General features: G+C 45.5%; 2 protein-coding genes across 2 annotated transcripts in view; both read right to left on the reverse strand.

Annotated features, from left to right (window-relative positions):
• agmo (alkylglycerol monooxygenase) overlaps positions 1–6,794 on the reverse strand; it is a 33,153-nt gene extending 26,359 nt beyond the window's left edge. Inside the window, exons 1-3 of the mRNA XM_079343630.1 lie at positions 6,325–6,794; positions 1,102–1,232; positions 775–926 (exon numbers count right to left, since the gene is read on the reverse strand). Coding sequence (XP_079199756.1) covers positions 775–926; positions 1,102–1,232; positions 6,325–6,432 — 391 coding nt within the window. The 5' untranslated portion in view covers positions 6,433–6,794. The remainder of the gene's footprint in view (positions 1–774; positions 927–1,101; positions 1,233–6,324) is intronic.
• A 2,018-nt stretch (positions 6,795–8,812) lies between these two features.
• meox2a (mesenchyme homeobox 2a) lies at positions 8,813–21,136 on the reverse strand. Its single transcript, XM_079344941.1, is given in 4 exon segments — positions 8,813–9,818; positions 14,134–14,306; positions 19,509–19,811; positions 19,814–21,136. Coding segments are annotated over 4 exon segments (957 nt in total). The 5' UTR covers positions 20,076–21,136; the 3' UTR covers positions 8,813–9,599.
• Positions 21,137–21,143: the final 7 nt, after the last annotated feature.

Here is a 21,143-nt window from a genome sequence, read left to right on the forward strand (position 1 = left end):
GGCATGTGCATGAATGAGCTGACACACCTTGATCCACTTCTGCAAAAAAAAAAAAAAAAAAAAAAAAGCATGCAGCTTCAGAGGTCTATTTATGGTTTCACAGTGATGCTTGCAGCTCTAAAGCCCGTGACTGCATACATCTCGCTCCGGGGGGGCGGGTTGAGACCACACGCCCTCCAGAGACCACGACCCCTCACACGTGTGCAGCGCTGAAGCAGCTGCGCGTAACTCAAAAATAATTGCTTCCTCCAAGAGGTCCAGAAAGGCATGATGCGTGCGCTATCTTCAGAGAGGCAGCTAAATCTACATCTGAGCTCCGTTCTGCAGCAGCTCGGGGGAAATTAGCAACCTGCTATAATCTGGTACGAAGCTGAATGTTGTTTTTGTCCCTGACAACTAAACGAATCAAGTAAACTCACTTTGTAGGTGTTTGTTTGTGTCGTAGGAGTGTCATGGGGGAGGGGGGGGGGGGGGGGGGTTCTGTGTGGTGCTGTTAGCTAAAGCCTGTTTCCATGTTTTCACTCTTCCCCTCCTGAACTTTTCTCCAGTTCAGGATGAACTCCTTGACCCACATGACCCTCACAGCGTGAGACAAGGAGGTCAGACTGATCTGCTGTTTTTTTTAAAAATCACTATTTAGCGGTGACTGTGCACTACAACAGGTAACAGCGGCATAATAACGCTGGCCATCACAGTGGTATCCCAGTGAACACCTTAATAGAAACCATAAATCGTGTTTTGTGACCTTCGACAGTGTGTGTGCTGTGCCGGTACCGTGAGCGAGTCGGTGGACCCAGTAGTAGCAGAAGTCAACGCCCAGGAAGGAGAACCACCAGGTCCAGGCAGAGTCCCAGGGCAGCTCCAGCAGGCGGTAGTTGTCCCACACGTACATGTAGGTCGTCAGCTCGCAGCCTCTCACCAGCAACCTGAGCGAGGCGGCCAGAGCTCCCAGTCAGTGCAACCACACACACCAGATCGCAAACCACCAACATTATTAACAACAGAAGAAACACGAGATTAAAGATTCATGTCGTGAGAAGTTTGAGTCTCGTTTGAATCGCAATGGATTGTGGGAAGTGTAGTTCCTTCAGTCACACTCACATGGGGAGTCTGGAGATCATTCCACACGATATGGAGGTGAGTCCATCCCCGAGTGTAATCGCTGGGGATCCGGTCTTCAGAAAGCCCACCAGCGTCTCCAGCACCATCAGCCCAATGAAGAAAGGAGTTGCCTACACACACACACACACACACACACACACACACACACACACACACACACACGCGCACACACACACATTTACAGGGAATCATGATTCAGCAACACTACACACTGTGAAAACAAGACAGTCTCAAGTTCACTGCAGCCTCCAGCGTGCGTATTTGTTCTGGCAGATAAACTAAAAGCTCGAGGACTTTCAAGTCTTGTGATCCGTGATGTTTGTTTCACCCTGCGAGGCAAAAAGCAGCAGGTCTAAAGCCACAAAGCGTTGGCCGACCACAGATCACAAACGTCGGTCAGAGGAGAGCTGCGAGAAACAATCTCTAAAAACGAATGAATGCAGAAGGACCTAACTGCTCTTTTTATTCTCCTGCTACAACTCGACTTCTTCCACATCATATCGCTGACTCGGTTCTTTTTTTCTCTCCCCGTCACGTCTTGTCTCTTTTCATGGCACAAACAGAAGTGATATAAAGTCCTACTGACCAAACGCTGCAAAGAAGGGAAAAGTTTTAGTGAGTTGTCATGACTAAACAAACAGTCAGTGACAGGCCGCTGTTCTCTGGAAACATGTAATAACCTCTTAATGGCTCCGTCAAACATGGAACCAATTAGTGAGGGAGGTAGTTGGAAAACAGGTCACGACTTGGACTCCAGTGGCGTGTCAGACCTGCTGGTTAGCTGCAGCTCCAAGGCGCCCATTGACCAAGTGAGCACAGTCGTAAGCGGGACACATGGCCCTGCTGAGAGCGAGGAATGAGGGGGCGGGGCCAAGCCGCTGAGGAGCACATCTGCAGGTGGCCGAGGAGGAAGTGTGCATGTGCGTGTGTGTGTACGTGCATATGCACATGTGACGGCTTCCACTCGAGCATGCAGGTGTGCAATGTGTGTGTGTGTGTGTGTTTGTGTGAAATGTGCGTGCACAAGCAGAGAACGAGAGCGTCACCAGGGACCAGCGATCACACGCAACGCTCCAACATCTGGCAGCAGACTGCAGAGCTGCAGCGCAGGCAGACCTCCTCCAAAACCTGCTGAGAGAGAGATTATCATTCTGAAACCTTCACTCCTTTATTCTCTCTCCTGCAGCACATAGTTTTACCTCTGGAAGCTCTGCGCTCTCCACAGCTCGGCCCAAACGATTCAGCAGAGAAAGTTGCTTCTCGTGCTTTGCATAAAAAAAAAAGGAGGCGTAAGAAAAAGCCTCTTATGTTGAGTTTCTTAAATATCTTGTCTTCTTTCTTTATTCAACTTTATTAGCTCTCCGTTCTCTTCTTCAGGGCTCGACTTAGAACACATCGTACGTACGTTCTGCACATGCATGAGAGGAAATAACTCTCCAGGCGAGCAGGCGGCGTTCGTCTGTTGTTATGATCCGAGAAGACCGACCGATAAAGAAACATGTCAGATGAAATGTTGAAAGTGGCGCTGGCGTTGTCAACCCTTTTAGTGGAAAAAGAAAAAGAAGAGGAGGCGACACGCGGTGTGCTCAAAGGGGGCTTTCCTGAACCTGTGAGGAGAGCTGCAGATAAATGAAACCTCAGAACAGCCAATCAGAGAGCTCCGTCTGAAATAGGGACCGAGGCCGACGAGTAGAGACAGAGGTCTGAGATGAGCTCTGAGGTTTTATTCTGTCCAATAAAATCCTTCATACAGATTAATACTTACCCTCAGAGTTGGCTTCGTTCTAATTTTTGAGTTCAAATGAAAATATTTCAAAGTGGCTTTTTGATCTCAAAACGCATTTAAAAAGAAAAGTCCGACTTTGTGCTGCGAAATGCTCTGACATCTCCTGTGGAGTGTTTGTTGTGGTGTCCAATAATATTATTTTCTCCGGGGTTTCGACATTACATCGAACACGAAAACATTTGCCCGCCAGATGTTCGTATTCTCACCAAACAGCCTTTTTTTTTTTTTTTTTTTTTTTAATGGGGTCATGGACGACTGATGTTGGTTGAAAACAAGTCGGCTGACAATCGACTTTTATCACGGCTGACTTGAGGAAAATATCGTGTTTGCTCTCAAATCAGTGACGAGCTGAGAGACCTGGAAACAACACGCACACACAAACACACACACACAAACCCCATTATTCCAAACAACTCCAGAGTAAGAAGATTGTGTCTTTAGCTTCATTTCTTGATTAATTGGGCCTGCTGGGATCAGAGAACAACAGCGGTGCAGAATAATTAAGGACAAAGTGCTGAGTCACAGAGTGCCCTCACACACCCATGCAGACTTTTATCACCATAAAACCCTGCAGCTATTACAAATCTGTTTAATCACGGTGGGTAGTGGATAATACGGACTCCTGCTGTGGGGGTAATTGTTCTCCTCCCCTGATGTGCTCCATAAAACCTCATGACAAACATGTGCTGGGAAACCTGCACCAGACATTCGCTGCAATAAATGAAAACTGAGACACTGTAAAAAATGACATTGAGGAGAAAAACCCTCGCTGTCAGAACGAGTGTGAGAAAGGAGAGGTTTGCTGTCGTTCTTTGTCTGCACGTGTGTGACGATTTCACACTCGGCTCATGATGACGAACGTGTCTTATTGAGCCCTTCCTCTTTTTATTGATTGATCCTCTGGACACTGTTGGATAATCTTTCTTATCAGTTACAACAACACTGATTTGGAGGATCAAAATTATCCTGAAGGAAATGATGATGGAGAGCTGGTGGCCTAGTGCAGTAGTTCCCAAAGTGGGGGGAGGGGGGGGGTCGCAAGATCAACTTCTGAAAGTAAATACAAATTTGAAATGAGCCTTTTTTTGTGCACGTTGAAAATCTTTCTTTTCTTAGAACTTGTCAGAAAGACTCTTTGTCAAAACTGAATGTTCCACTTAAATATCCTTCTTACAGACTTGTTTTCTGACTTACAATAAACAGTAAATTGCACTTATAGGATGAACTGAACATAAGTATTATTGCTATAAAAAACGACTCAGTTTTCCCTTTAATTAAAAAACTATTCCTGTCGTTTTCTTGGTCGCTTAACTTGTTAATCACATTCAGTCGGTATAACAACGCTGGTTTCCCTTTGGTCATTTAGACAAATGATTGACATGAATTCATTATCTCAAGAAGATAACAAGATTTACATGTCTAGATTAAAAGTCTAGCACGTAGCTTTGGACATTAAAGGTCACATGATCTCCTCCTCTTCAGGTGAAATCAGTGTCCTCGCTCCTCTTCATCATGTGTGTGAAGTGTGTTGTTGTAAATCCACTCTGATCCTGTATTTGATCATGTCTATAAACCCCTCTATTTCAGCCCTGCTCAGAACAGGCTGTTTCTGTGTCTGTAGCTTTAAATATGTAAATGAGCTGTGTCTGGCCACGCCCCCTCTCTGGAAGGGCTCGGGTGTACTCTGTGCTTTCTGGCTCCATGTCCTATTGTTTACGGTGAGAAGGCAGACTCAGAGGGCAGAACAAACACCTAGCTGTGGGAGTGTCACCCACCTGGGGGAGGGGCTACTGCCCTTTGTGATGTCATGAAGGGAACACCTCCAAACGGCCTGTTTGAGGACACATTTTCTGAAAAGTGGAGCAGGCAGAAGACGGAGAGGATGGACTTTTCTCATCACTGGGGGGTTTTTAGACAGACTAGAGACACATGTTGGAGTAACATGAAGGAGAGGAGTTTACAGAATATGTCACCTTTAAGATTAAAAACAACTAAGGGAGCTACAAAGTCCGGGTGTACTGCTGGACTCAGACCTAAAGTTTAAAAGTCAGCCAGATTAGAGGACTTGTGTCTTAACAGGATCTGGGAAATCTTGTCTTTGTATTTATCTTCAGTCAACTTGATTACTCCCAAAAACATCAGTGAGACGACTGTCGCTGATCCAAAAGGCTGCGCCAAGACTTTCAACTAAGACCATGGAAGTGGATCACATCAGTCCAGTTCTGAGGTCTTTGTACTGGCTCCCAGTCTGTCAGAGAATAGATTCTAAAATACCGTTGCTGGTTTATAAAGCGCTGAATGGTTTAGGGACAAAACTACATCTGCACCATACAAGACAAATGTGCTCAAAACAGAAATAACAACTGCAAATCAGCTTTGACTCTGTGTCTATCTGCTGTTCTCCATGTTTTACAGACCTGTTTGCAACATGTCCCTTCAAAATAAAATACAACATACAACAATTTCTTTCCACTATACTTTGGTACTAAAGTTACAGTTACAGCTGATTATTAGCTTTACCTGGTTCAAAGAATGGCCATGATACAAAGACCTTTGTGCAGCTGCTGAGTGAGAAAGTCAGCTTTGTGTTTTTGATTTATTGCAATAGATTCAGGTGTTTAATACAAATACTTAAATCATGATAACCATACATTAACATACCAGCCAAAACACATATGTGATATATTCTGAACCACACAGACCGCTCATGTCTGCAGCTCTCTGCCCCCAGAGTCAATACCGAACATGCAGAAGTTTATGCGCTCCGTTTATCAGAACAAAGTCCCAGAAAGCCGAAGTTCAGCTGAAATCCAGGATGAAGACTCTCTTTATTTTAACTGTGCATCACTGAGACTCTTATTTTGAAAATGTCTTTTTAGGCATCATCTTCTGTTTTATTTTTTAATTGTTTGTTGTAATAACTTTTAAAAGCCCTTTTTTTCAATGTTTATTTTTCTTTTTGTCCTCGTGATGCTTTCAATGTCTTGTGAGAAGCAATTCAAATTTCATAAGTTAATGTGCCTTGTCTAATGATTAATCATTTATTCCACAGGTGGTTATTAACTTTATCAAATGACAAACAGAGAAAACATACATGTGGTATGTTGTCACGTCACAAACAAAAAGCTGTGCAAATATTTACATTAGACTAATTGAATGTTTCTGATTTCTGCTGAAAAAATAAAACAATTTATTGATATCTAATATAGTTTCTGACAATTGTTTGTTTCAGTATTTCATTGTTCAGAATGCAGTTCACTGTGAACTTTTGAGTGCATGTTTTACAACATCAACGCGAAAAGGAAACCTTGCAGGCTTCTTGCAGGCGCACGTGACAGTGAGTTTTGTTTTGCTTACTTTGTCATCACAAGTTCTGACTGAATGCTTGAAGTGAGTGAGAGTGAGGATGTACCCACCTGCTGCACATACTGAGGAACTTCTTCCACTTTCTCAAAGGATGATTCGTTCGGTGTGAGCATGAAAAACATGCCACGGACACCCGCGGACATCGAGCGGAGATCCATTCTGCAGCTCCAGCCACTGACAGCCAGCCCCACGCGCGCGCGCTCCCCTCTGCTGCAGGTGAGCTTTATACTACCTGTGCAGGTGCGATGCCCCACACTGTGCACGATTCCCAGGGCCGAATTCCTCCGTTATATAACACACGCTTGTTTTTCTCTTTCTCTCTCAGTAAAAGTAGGTCAATTACGAAAGGGGAGCTCGTGCGCTAACTTGTCATATTCAGGAAATGAGTCAGGGTGAGTTCAAGGCAGCTGGAGGTTTATCGATACTTTTAATCTGCTCATCCCGCTGCATTTATAGGACGGAAATGTATCTGAGGTGGTGGGACTTCTAAGTGACGTGTCTTGTGTCACTTGATCTCGCGAGAGTTTGTGTTTGCAGCACAAAGTGTTTTTGTTTGAGTTGAGCTTTTGAGACCCAGCAGGTCAAGTTACTCATCCCTTCATATATTCACATGCACAACTCCTGTTGTGTTTGTGAATGATTGAATGGAAAAAGACATGAATGTAAACCCAACAGGGCCGTATTAACAAAGACAAGATCCCCCCCTGCCCCCCTTCCCCCCCCCCCCCCCCCCCCCCCTCAGTGGATTTCTCAATTTTTACTCATATCCTTAAAGAAACCACAAGCTTCACTATCACGTGGTAAATACAACTCTATGAGGAGAAATACTGAATGATTTTGGTTGCCTGAAAGTGAAAATAAAAATGTTTAAGCAATAGCTTGACATTCATACACTACAGAAGTCCACTAGAAGCTAGTTAGCGCTGAAACATTATCAGTTAGCGCTGGTTGCCAGTTGGCGATTTATATTTTAAAGACCCAAGTATTGTGTATTGTAGTTTGGTCTGTGGTTGTTTAGGCATAAAGTTTCCATTGCTGCTAATTAACTAGTTATTGTAAGTCAACTAATAGCTAGTTAGCTCTTCTACATTGTTCGATTCTTTAGATGTTAGTCATTAGCTGCAGGAAGGTTAGCTGTTCTGTTTGCTTTGGCTAAATGTTACCATTGCCAACACTATACTGGACTTAGCATGTATTAAAACAGCCTGTTAGCGCTGCTATATTGTTTGACGGCTTATGAGTATCTAAAATAAAGGATTTTGACTTGTTTGTAATCTGCCCATGGTGGCCGCGTGCTTCTGCTAGCACAGGTAGCATGTTCCAGTGACTGATGCTAGCAGCGGTTTAGCATGCTTCAGAGGACTGTGTTGTTGTTTTTTTAAAGGGTGAGAGGTCACCACACAAGGCTGAGTCACCTGAAGAAGCTGAACGCTCACTCTTTTAACAGTTTGTTCTTGGGTCAGACAAAGCAAGAAAAAAGGACGGTCCATGCGGGGTTGTAAATGATAAGACAGTGAGCCAGATAAGCGGGGACAGAGGCTATAATACGTCAACTTTTAGATAAAACTGTCAATATGTGACAAAGAGCGACTTTTAAATCAGCTGAAATGGATAATTGCAGATGTGAGGCCATCTTAGAATCTGTTCTTTTCTGTCAATTGGGATAAATGTCAAGGACACTTTGTAAGATAAGTCAAGATTATTATTATCATTATATGACATAAGTTACAGACCAAAGTGTTAGCATACTTTGTAGAGTTAACTGATGATTTAATCTCAGGGGGAAATGCTTGCAGGAATAGTTCCAGCTTGAAGTTTAACGTTAAAGAAGGCCAGCTGTGATAGGCCAATGAAGGCCATGAAGGAAGACCATATTAGGAGGTGAGTGTCCTGTGTCCTGTACTTATGTAAGTTAAATGTATGTGGTAACCGGGCTAATATTGTGCACATGCTGGATTGCTAAAGTCCAGTGGATGAACGAGACTGTCCTTATTTGTGAACTCTTTGCACAGAGTACATTTACAGAGTTTACATTCGGTTGGGTTTCGTTGACGTCCATCCTGGAAAAATCAGAATGCACAATCACAACGTGCTGAAAGGCGAGCTCATGTCATGAAATTATTTTCAACTTGATTTCGTAATAGAATCCGATCCTTTTGCGGGTTCACTCTCCCCGTCTTGGCAGGAGTCCCGACCCTGCCTGCGGCGAAGGTGAATTTAGCACGCACCCCCCCATCACCAGCTTTCTACACTTTCAGCGATGTTTAATTCATATCTGCTTCACTTTTTGAAACACGCACGCACATCAGCCTGGATTCATGCTGACGGATGGAAAAGAGTGATTCAATTATGCTGAAATCAATTACCAGAGGTGCTGGTAGCCTAGAGGTTTTTGTGCATGCCCCGTGTAGCAAGCGGCCTGTGTTCAAAAATCCAACCTGTGGCTCCTCTCCCACCTGTCATCCCTCACTCCCGCTCTCTCTCCGATTCCCGTCTCTATCCACGTTCATGTCTCCAAAAAATAACCCTTTAAAGAAATCAATGTACCAGTGGTTAAATTTATTAGTTTTGCAAACTATCCTTGAAAAGATTTAATAAAAAGCTCATATCAGGTTTTCAGATTAGTTTACAAAATGTCCTCTCATCGTAGAGACATGCTGACTGAAGAACCGTCCGTGCTGAATAATGTGGATATAAAAGAGTCGTTAAGGTAAGACACCACTGAGAATTATTTACAGATCATTTATATTAGCTCGGCTAACTTGATTTGATCAATGACGTGAAAACAATTTATACAGCAAAAAACGGACTGTGTTTGTTTAACAGTGCAAATCGAAGACTTTGAGGCTCAACGGTGGTCGACGTCCGAGACACACCCAGATCATACAGAGCGTCACACTTCCTGTCTGTGCTCTGCGCTCGCGTCGTCCGTCTTTCTGAACGTTTTCTGGAAGCTTCTGTCAGAGCACAAAACATGGAATGTTTCAAACTGTTTGACTTTAAAGTGTTTTCTTAATTTCATTCAGTGATTATTATTTTATTTTTTTTAAAAGGGAAAAAATCAAATTTGAAATTTTAATGCTCTTCCTTTTTTTTTTTTTGGCTTATTTTGAACCAACGGTGCTTTTAAAAAGTCAACGTCCCCTTTGTGTGCTTGAACTTTACACCCTGCCTGCATGATGGCATCTCTACACACAACTCATCTGTACATTTGTACACTTGTTTAGCATCGTTGTATGACGATGGCAAATCAGCAAACAGCAGTCCTAATGGAGGCGGTCCTGAGTCAGACGCAGGGCCGATTCTTCGTGGAGGGAACTGGACATCATAACTGAGCGTGCTCGGAGCTCTGGTCGCTGTCGTGACTGTCCTCATTGGCTAAGGAGTCCGTCGAGTGGTGGAGCGCTGCGATGCCAGAAAACTCTGACGGCAGCAAAGTCCCCTTTTTCACATTCACCAGTTCTTTCTCTCGAGCTGCTGCCCCCTGCTGGCCGCCCTTCACTCTTTTCCACTTCATCCTCCTGTTCTGGAACCACACCTTTACCTGCGAAGAAAACGGAGAAGTTCAAACGTGCTCCTCTTAAGGAGAAAAAATAACCAGGAAGCAAAGACTGACAAAAAGTTTCTGTGAATGTTTGTCAGTCGGATCGATTGCAGCAGTTACGTGTGGATGTTCTGCTCCGTCTGCTTCTTGGCGTTGACCTGTTTTTCCCTGACTCAACAGCCTCCGCCGTATTTACGTCTCTCAGAGTGATGATTAAGCTGTTGCTTAAAACGGCGTGCACGTCAAGAGGCAGCAGGGGCCTTCTGAGTGTCGACACATGGAGGAGGGGGCAGGAGGTGAAAGGAGGCTCGCTCCTGTCACGCACAGAAGGGCGAGGAAGGGAGGGGGGGGGGGAGTTTATTTTTGGGGATTGTCATACTTGGGGGTCTGAGCGGTCACATGGTAAGGAAGTGAGTTGACAGCTCAAACGTTTGTGTTTTACGTCAGGAGCGGACGTCGTGCTGAGTCTCACCTCGGATTCTTTACAGGCCTTTTCTGAGGGGGGGGGGGAGTCCAGCAAAAGATCACTTATATATGTCAGAGTCTGATGCCAAACCAAGTATTCACACGCACACTTCAGGCCCTCTTACCTACACTGGGTCTGGACTAGTCTAGCTCCAGTGTCAGTACGAGGGCCAGAAGGATTTCAAAACATCGTCGTGCTTGATAACTTCCAGAGATTTTCTCAGGATTTTTGTGAAAACGTTTCAAATCACAGATTTAGCAAACTTTATTTCATAAACTATAAAATCGTACACCTTCAGGGTAAGGTGCACATCCTGAAATATTCAAGAAATCCTCCAACCAAGAGCGACAAGTGACGACGTTTATATCTCGCTACCCGTGCAGCTTCTGTGACGTCTGCGTACGCGAGCGCTCATTTAAGCATCGGAGCGTCAGCAGGTCGTGTTACTCCTCTGCTGTTTCTTCTAGCATCAAACATGTCAATAAACTGTTAATTCAACACGTGTTTAAAAGTACAATATTTGCAAGTCTATGTAAGATTATGTAAACACGGGGCAACCTTTTCTCAGAGCGACTCAGACAACCTATTCATATCCTCACTTACTGTAAATCACTGCGCACGTACTCACAGTTACACGAGCACCAGAGGTTATAAAAACACTCCTTTTCAAACAAAATGAAGCCTGCTTTGATCCAGACTTCTGCACGTCTTTACACAAATGTTTATTGGGGGATATTTCTAACAAAAAGTTCAATTCTGCATGTGTAAACTCCAAACACCGAGCAGATTTGGCCTCCACCTCGACCACGGCCTTTAATGAAACATCAATCAAAAAAAAAGTCCAAACAGCTCATGCTGTATAAATCAAGCTCCGCATACAGCCAGCTGTTTGCACGGCCAATATTTACCTCACCATCTCCTGGCTGTATATTTCCCCTGACAAAGCCCGACGTCACTCATAACTAACGCAGCTCAAGCTGGAGGAATTTCATGCGCTCTTTATGCCGCCTCGAGCCACAAGAAGAAAAAAAAAAAGATTAATTGCAACAGTCTGGGAGGCTGGAGTGGAATAATGACGGCAGGCTCTGTGAGTCGTGGGCGTGTGGAGTTTAAAGGAGTTCTCCCCGACATGGAGGTACTCCTTCAAAGTCTGTCACACCTTCTGTAATTTAAAGCTAAAGGCGAGAGGTTAGCGACACCGTTTGTGATGCATTCATCATTTTTCACGTCAAGCTTTTTTTTTCATTCCTTCCTTCGACTGGAACAAACGGAAAGCTAAATGCAGCTGTGCAGGTTTACTGCTCACATTAGACAGGAACTTAAAAAACGCTCCTGCAGGGGCCGTCTGTGGCCTAGTGGTTAGTGCGCGCATGAATGGAGCAGGTTTTGAATCTGGCCTGTGGCTCATTTCCGGCACGTCAGTCCTCACTAATTCATATCTGCTTCACTTTATTAAACAAACACGTGTTCATGCTGAAGGATGGGAAAGTGATTAAATTCTTTAAAAATCGATTTACCAGGGCGACAGTCACCGAGTGGTGAGTGTGCAGCGGGCAGTCTGGGTTCAAATCTGTCCTGTGGCTCATTTCCAATCGTGTAATTCCCCCCTCTCCCTCTCTCTCTCTCTCTCTCTCTCTCTCTTAAAGAACCTTGTAAAAACAGCAACACACACCTGTAGGTGTTTTACACACAGGTAGAGGCCTTTGAGGTAGCAAACTGTCAAGTTTTAGCACCATGAACTTCCTCTAACACACCCTGATACACCCTTCATATCGACACTCGTAAATGTTCCTCGACGGTTGTTATACGTTTGTTAAGGCGACATTTTAGCATCTTCGGTGTCGAGTACGCATCTCAGGGTCTGTTCTTTGTTCTGAACACATAGCTGGTTCTGTTTCAACGGACCAATCTGAGACTTTTTTGAGGGACGTGTTCTCCTATAGAAACACAAATTCAGCAGCTGCATGTCCTTTAAAGGTAGGGTTGGTAATTTTCTAAAACTAGCATGATTCGAAAAGTAGCGTTCCCTCGTGCTCCCTCTAAAGCCACGCCCCCTCTCATATGTGCTCCATATAAAGCCACGCCCCTCTCCTCTGTGCTCCCTCTAAAGCCACGCCCCCTCTCATATGTGCTCCATATAAAGCCACGCCCCTCTCCTCTGTGCTCCCTCTAAAGCCACACCCCCACTCATATGTGCTCCATATAAAGCCACACCCCATCCCCCCTGTGCTCCCTCTAAAGCCACACCCCCTGCCCTCTGTGCTCCCTCTAAAGCCACACCCCCTCTCATGTGCTCCCTATAAAGCCACACCCCTCCCATCTGTGCTCCCCCTAAAGCCACGCCCCCTCACTTACATGCATGAGCGCTTGTTCCTCCAGAAGCTGACTTTAGCTCATCTCTTCATTGTATAGAAACAACGTCGTCTCATTCAGCGGTAATTAAACTCTCCGTATAAACTCCGTCATCGGTGACGAGCTCTGAGTGTGAGCGAGAGCACGCAAGAGGTAGAGAACGAGCAGGGAGGCTGTGATTGGTTCATCAGAGAGCAGGGAGACAGGGAGGCTGTGATTGGTTCATCAGAGAGCAGGGAGACAGGGAGGCCTGTGATTGGTTCATCAGAGAGCAGGGAGACAGGGAGGCCTGTGATTGGTTCATCAGAGAGCAGAGAGACAGGGAGGCTGTGATTGGTTCATCAGAGAGCAGGGAGACAGGGAGGCCTGTGATTGGTTCATCAGATTGGTACCTCGTGGCAGACATTGGTTGAAGTTTTTACAAACTTACAAACTGATACAGATGATGGATTTACTTTGTTCCTTTTTCAGAGAACCTGAGTTATTAATGTCTATCAGGACCTAAAGACAAGTTCAACAAACATCTTAAAAAAGTGGATCAGGAGAAAATGACCAAACCTGACTTTAAGCATGTGATTAGCATTTACTAATATTACTTTTTCTGCCAAAACACCTCATGTCCCACATCGTCCACGGCTGAATGAGTTCCATTGAGCATCTAATGTTTTTTGCAGATTGGTCCCAATTGGCTCACGGGGAAGTGGGTTAAATACAAATTACACTGGATTTGAATAGGTATTAATTCTAATGAGAACATGCCCGCTTTAATGATGGCTGCTCTCCTTAATCTGGACCTTGTAAACCAGCAGGCACATTAAAGAGCTGCTGCTTTCACATAATGAGCCCTTGGTGTTCTGTTTTTTTAAAAAAAAATTTTAAATCTAATCACTAAAAAAACATCGAATCGGACTCGTTATTATCCCGAACAATTCGGGGAAAACTGGGATCTTTGGTGCGTATGTCGTACTCCCCTCGTTCACTGTATCACACTGCAGCGTATCACTGACAGGGCGTCAGCTAAGTGTGACTTATAGCTTCCAAGCGGGTGTCGGAGAACAACAGGCTGCTCGCCGTTTCCTTCCCCCAACCGTTTGTCTCCTGTTATTTATTTCAAGCGCCTGCGTTTTTTGTTTTTTTTACAGCAGCCGGCCCACGCTCGGAGCTCGGAGACCAATTTGTGCTTTCAGGGGTAATAGGAGAGAGGAAGTGACTTGCTAGACAGCGTTTCCTCCAACCCGTCTCCCTGCTTTGGTTCTGGCCTGCCTGAAAGAATAGACAGGAACATCTGGAATATGATAGTCCCGTCACACAGCCACATCTGGAGCACAATAGCCCCTCGCACCAGAGTTACAAAAACACAGTAGCGAGCCGAAAAGCCTCCTCGTGGTCGTCCCGGGGCCGACTCTGTTTTCACAACATGGCATTAATGTGCTAATGGGGGGGGTCAGTAATGTCTAAACCCAGGGGGGAAAGAAGCTGTGGGTGGCGGGGACGTACTTGTCTTTCAGTGAGGTCGAGGTTGACGGCGATCTCGTAGCGCCTTAGTCGGGTTAGGTAGTTGTGGTGGGCGAACTCGGCCTCCAGCTCTCGGATCTGCTCCTTGGTGAACGCCGTCCTCTCCTTCCTGGGTTTGTTGCTCACGTCTGACTTGTAATTCCCGTCTTGGGACTCTGAAACCAAACACCGCACAGGTTTTCAGTTCCACTCAGAGCAGATTTATATGCAGACCAAAAAAAAACAAAGCGCCCGTTATGTGGCAGGTGCAAGTTGGCGGGGGGGTGAAGAAAAGAAAGGTAAGAGAAACAATGGGAGCTGTCAGTCACATTTATTGTTCGCTCGTTGTTTATGAACACTTTAAGCGGCTGGAAGGACTCACGGCGGCCTCACGGCGGCCTCACGGCGGCCTCACATGTGGCAGCTGGGCCGTTACAATCGTCTGACTCGCAAACTGCCAACATGGCTTTAATTTGTCCCAGTCTTAAAAGTATCGGCTGCTGCAACTCAATCTGTTAAATACGGAACAAAATGACTTGGCAGGACACGGAGAAGTGAATTAAATACAAAAATAAAAGTCTTTCTCTTTCTGGGCTTTTTGTTCCTTGATTTGCATTTTCTGTTCATCCTAAAACGTCACAGACGTAACGGATGAAACGTTTGGATTGCGTGCAAAGATGTACAAACATGTTTCGCTAAAAAAGGTAAAACTGTGTTTTGAAGAAGCTGCAGAAGACAAAAAAGTTCATACAAACATAAAGTAGATTTTTTTTTTTAAATCAAAGTTTTAAAGCTGACATGGAACAAGCAGCACTGTAGTGCACGCTCCAGGTCCAGGTCCAGGGGTACCCGTAAGCAACCAATCACATCAGCATGTCGGAGACAGCCATCAAATACGCAGCATTCAGCAGCTAACGGCCACTCCCTGCTGCCCGGCTCTAACAGTCAATCAGATCATCACCTGAGGTCCCGCTCAGTCCTGTGGTGCGTTACAGCAGACTGACTGTAGATGCTAATAGCGTAGCTACACGGCGGCTAACAATTTACACTTAGCTAGTTTGTTTGTGCTTACATTAACGTGGTGTGCAGGGAGCAGAGTGTGATATTTACGACTCTCTCTCTCCTTCACTGTGATTGGCTGTTTTACGAAGCGTCACAGACACCCGGTCGAATTGTGTGATTAAATTAAAAGTTTTCTTTTTTCCACATTTGAAGAAGTGTATCGTCTTCCTCACAAAGAAACGCCTGATTGAGTGCGTGATTAAAAAGCTTCACACTCTTCCTCATCTTTGCTGAGCAGCAGTCGTGTTTGAAAATAATCAAAGGCCCACCTCGACTTTAATGAGAGAGGACGGCTGAAGAGAGACGGGGGACGTTAGCGGGAGAGAGAGAGAGAGAGGGATGACATGCAGCAAAGGGCCGAGGTCAGATTCAAACCCACGGCCACCACGGCGAGGACTCCTCTGGATATTTATTTTAACACAGTTTTATTTGACAGTAGCAGACACGACAAAGACAAACTGAAAAGTGTTTTCAGCGGGTGCTAATCCGCGACACTCGTCTCTAGAAGAGCTTTGGTGGTTATGAAGAATAAAGTGGGCTCAGCAGATGACAGTAAGACACGTTTAACACGTCTGTCCCTGAACGCACCACGATCTGGTGTCTCTCTGAAAAGTCTGCAGTGATCCGGTGTCTTCCTCCATTCACAGCTCTGCAGAGAGGCCGAGGAGGAAGTCCGTTTAAACATTCACACACAAACATTCAATTTAACTTGACTCCTTGTATTTCCTGAGAGTGCAGCAGTAGTGAGGCTCTGTTTATATTTGATTATTTAAACGAGAGGAGAGATGGGAGAATATCGCAGGATTTATAGAAAAACAAAAAGTTGAGTTTCACACTATTCAAATAAAATAAAACACGGCTCTGTAAACTCTGCACACGTGGGCACGAGACGTAACCGCTAGGCCACTGGTTCTCAACGTGTCGGGCGTCAGGACCCGCCGACTTCTGCTTCCTGAAAAATCACCATTTATTTTATTTTCCAGTCAATCAGATTTATTTAAAGAGACTCGCTTCAGTTTGGATGAAATGATTTTTAGGGTCCCGACCCGCCAGTGGAGACCGGCTGCGCTCGGCTGTCCAGCTCTCTGATGAAGTTGTGTTTTCATGAAGGATGGATTGAATGATTTATTCTTCATAGAAACTTATTAAACGTGTTTAAACTTCATTTTAAAAAATGCAAAGTGCCGGTTTGACTTCTCTTCAGAGAACTGAACGTTGTTGTTGCTAAACGCTGCAGCGTGCTGACGGACTGATGTTTGCACGCTCTAAACCTGCTCACTCGTTCTAGATTATTTAGCTGTGAACTCAAACAAAACAAATAAAAACGGATCGATCCTTTAAAATCTCTCTTTTGTTTTTTCCCACAAACTTTCCAAAAAGAAAACCCGGACGCTTAATTTGCTCTCCAGAACTTTCCCGCCGTGCTCGGGCCCGCTGCGGTTCCTCCGTTGGACTCGCGCCGCTCTCGGAGGCAGCCGTGATTGCACGCTAATTCATCTGCGGTCCTGTCCTGCAGCGTGTGCTAATCCGGCGGGCCTCGCTTCCAGCAGCGTGACTGCAAATAGTCGTGCAGCAAACACCGAGCCAGACCCACAAACACGTTAAAGTCCACTTCCAGCCCGAGGGATCCCCTGTTGTTCTGTTTTTCTGTCAGAAAGAGGATCTCCCTTCTAATTAAGTGGTTTTCTCTGGACAGAATGACTCTTTAGGGAAGGTCTACAAAAGTTCTATTTGTATAGTTCTGCAGAGTTTTAGAGAAATATAAAGTGAAAGAATTCCTTCACGAGTTTTATGTTGAAACACAGACGTTAGCTCGAGTCCAGGGCCCCCTTTGACCTCGTGTTTCCCTCCCTGTAATTTCAAACCGAGCACTCCCAACAAGCGTACGCAGCTAACGGAAAGCGTCTCTCTCTCTCTATCTCTCTCTCTCTCTCTCTCTCTCTCTCTCTCTCCGTCTGGTAAACACAGACGCCGTGTAAAGACAAATCAAAGAATAACACGTCCAGCTGCTTTCAGAGCGGCAGGCGCGGAGTTAAAACGAGCGGCGGGCTTTTATGACACAGCCACGACACCGCAGCAATTAGGTCCCCGCTGCAACTTTCATGTCTCCACAAAAAAGGTTGGAATAATGAGAGAAAAATACCCCGAGGCAGACAGACAGGGCGCGTCATCCCGAGTGAGGACGGCTCAGCCCGTCTGAGCAGCGTGCAGAATATCATCTCACGCACGAGAAGACCTGCACTCTTTTATTCTTCCACATCTCGTCACTTTAAAACGATCACAGCGTCAGCGTGTCCAGACATTTAGATTTAAGAAATAAATAAAAAATGCAAACGCTCTGAGTGACTCTCATTTCATTTTACTGCAAGAAAAACTCAACAAGCAGGTAACGGAGGAAGCTGAGAGCAAACCGAGCGAGACGTCGTCTCATTTGGTCACCCTGTGGCCCAATCAAAGGGGGGGGGGGGGGGGGGACAGGGGGGTTCAAGGTGCTTCATATCGGAGTGATATTTAAGAGGCTAACATTCAAATGAGCGCTCAGGTTTTGTTGTTATTTCTGGATTTAAACGCAGCTTTCTCTCCGGTCTCTGGTCCAGATGGTGAAACCTGAATCGGAGCTCGATGTCGTGCAAACGGACAGCTGTGTAATATTTAGACAGCTGATTGAGTCAGCGGCCCGCTACGGCCCCCGATAATCAGCCTGATTGGTGTTAGCATGTTGGGGGTGGGGTGCACGTCACATGTAATGAGCGTGTACTCTGAGAGGTTTGTGACGGGGGGGGGTGAAGGCCGAGGCCTCAACTCTGAGGTGAAATATTCAACTGCAACTTTTTACATTTAAATCTCTGACTTTAATGATTCTGGAAACAAAAGTAAATCTGATGTTTTGACTTTTAGTTAAATCAGCAAGAACTGAGATTTTAGCACATTTTGAGTTTTTTTTTAATTTCCTTCTAAACTAAATCATTAAATTAAATCAACTTCTTTGGCTGTTTTTAAAAAGCAGTCAGAAGCTCTGCTGCAGTGAAATCGAGCAACAGGAAGTCGCTCTCTCTCTCCGTGGCGACCACCAGAATCAGACGCCTTCGGGTTAATTATACACAGAGGGGCGAGTCGGTGGTCTGCAGGTGTTATTCTGTGCGTACAAAAACAGGGACGTTAAAGGGGGGGGGGGGGGGGGGGGGTCAGTCTGCGCTGACGGCCACTGACGGGGAGAACGACGAGCACACTTTCCTTGGAAATGGTCGAGCGCTCCGGACTCCGGCGACCCGACCCGGGCGGTTTTGTCGCTCTGTGATTGATGACCATGACGAGTGCAGGTCACCACAGAGGGCGTCCTCCGAGTGAGCCGATAAAAACACCTTTCTTTGTTGTGAAGAATTGAGATGATATATTTCATGTTCAGGTTATTTAAAGGTTTGTGCTTCCTCCTTTATCTTTCTGTGTACACCGTGTACAGAGGTTAAAGTCCTCCAAGCCGGCAGTCCGGGTTCAAATCCAACCTGTAACTTCTCTCCCCCGCTCCTTCTCTCTCTCTCTCTCTTGATGTCTGACTCTATCGACTGTCCTTTTAAAAACATTAAAAACTCAAAAACAATCCTTCAAATAAAAACAGAGACCTGCGACCGCCTCTCGCTGCCGTGCAAAAAAAAGTCCCTGCAGCTCACGACACATTTTCACTTTACACATTTACACAACACAGAACGTGCAAAATGTCTGATCAGCATTTATGTAAAAAAAGAAAATAAAAAAATGAACACAAACCAAACAAGTCCTGAAGGATAAAACTGTTAACTTGTCCTTAAAAACGTTTAATAATTAATAACTCACGCGCATCAAATGAATCAGTTTGCTTTTTTTTACTCCAAAGATATTCAAATTAAATATTTCATCGTAACATTTTTCTTTAATTTTAAGAGATTTATTTCAGGACTGAGAGCGAAATTAAACCCTGAAAATCTGCCTCGTCTGTCAGGGTGTTCAGTGTGGAGCGAGGCGCCGGCGTCGCCTTTTACAACCCGTGACATCTTTACTGTCCGAACAAGCCGGATGGGATTTTATACAAAACAAGACAGAAATACGATTTTTTTTTTTTTTTTTTTTTTTTTCAGCATCCAAGAAGATGCAAACTGCTTTCCAGAGAGATTTTTATTTATTCTGTCTGAGAAGCAAAAATCAAACTAAGGCTGTTTTTTTCTCGCTCTAATATTCTCACGTTGCAATATGACGAAAACGTTTTTTTTTTTTAATTCCGAATATTTGTAGCAACTCGTCTGCAGGATGAAATCTTAAAATGTGAAGTCAGCTCTTCTTACCTGAACTGTCACTCTTCCTCTTGCCGCTCCTCTTCTCGGCCTCAGCAGGTGACAGAGTCTGTCTGCCAAAGTCTGCAGGCACGCAGGAGGCCCCCGTAGGGGTGCTGCCGCTGCCCAGACTGGGGGTGCTGGCACACATACTGGGTGCACCGGGGTGGCCCAGGTCAGAGGGCGCGGGCCCGTTATCGTGGGACGAGAGGGAGTGCGGGTGACAGAGGTTGTGGCGTGTGCCCCCCCCAGGTGAGGGCATCTGTGGGATGTGCCAGGACGTGTGGTGCTGAGGTGGGAGGTGATGCTGCTGGAGGGCAGGTGGCCGCGGTGAGGGTGGGGGTGCGGGTGATGGTGGTGATGTTGCCCAGGAAACAGGCCGTCGTCCACCTGGTAGCTGGAGATGATGCAGGGCGAGGGAGAGGAGGTGGAGGACGAGGAGGAAGAGGAGGCCAGGTCCGGGTAGGAGACATGGTCCGAGCGTCCGTGCAGGGTCAGGGGGGACTGAGTGAAGGCGGGGTGCAGGGCCTGAGCCGGGGCGTGGGGGTTCCGCAGGCAGCTGAAAAGTGCGTGATCCATCGCAGGGATACACACACACTCACACTCACACACACACACACACACCCTCCAGAAGATTTAGATTTTAAAAAAAGAGTTATTGAAAAACAAAAAAATCCAAACACATATCCGAGACGCTTCTCCTTTTCCCCTCGACTGCACAAAACTCTTTTCCTTCACTTCACTTCACAAAAAAAAAAAAAAAAAAAAAATCCCTGAAAAAGTCAGAGAGGAAAGTGAAGCGTGTTTATTAGTAGATGTCCTGCGATAATCCTGAGCGTGCGGCCGGTTGCCAGGCTGTACAGGATAAACAGTGAGCTGCAGCAGAGCCTCCTCGGATGTCAGGAGGAGCAGGGGGACCGGAGCTCGAGGCTGGGAGCAGAAGGAGGTTCCTAGGAACTGCAGAACGAGGGGAGCCGGCGGAGGGGACGTTATAAATAGGGTGTAACGTGAGAGGGAGGCTGGGTCACAGTCTGCATACGCGCTACTGACCACATACATATGAGCGCCCTCCAAAAAGCTCAGCACAATAAATCTGCACTATTAAAAATGGCTGAGCCTCAGGAAAGAGGGGCCGTTTATTTTGGAGTTGGATCTGACCTCCGGTGGCCATCTTTTCTTTTTTTTTTCCTGCAAGAAAAACAGCTTTAAGGGTTCATGGGCGGGGCCAGTGGAGGGGGGGGGAGTGGGGGGTGTCAGGGGTTAATTCAGTGTGTCACCCTGTCTTTGTCAGTTTTGACCTCTTGAAACACTGTTAGTCTAAAGGAGGAAGGCGAGGACGCTTGTTGCTTCCTTAAGAGCTGTGAGGGTTTCCCTGCGCCCAAAGTTTTGTCTGCAGGGTTCAGACAAAAAATAGGGACGTTAAAAACTCCATTTAGTCGATGTGTCGTTGACGCCCCTTTACTTTAAAAAGTATGAAAACTTTAATTCTAAAAAAACAAAAAGACGTATCGATGCAAGCAGATAAAACGTAAACCAACATGACCTACAATTACCAATTTATCCTTTAAAAATTACATTTAATTTATTTATTTTATTACAACTTTATTTCCCTTTTTAGCTGAAACATTTCCTACTTCACTACTTCAC

This window comes from Symphodus melops (assembly GCF_947650265.1).
Source record: "Symphodus melops genome assembly, chromosome: 5".
In the NCBI taxonomy this organism is placed as follows: Eukaryota; Metazoa; Chordata; class Actinopteri; order Labriformes; family Labridae; genus Symphodus; species Symphodus melops.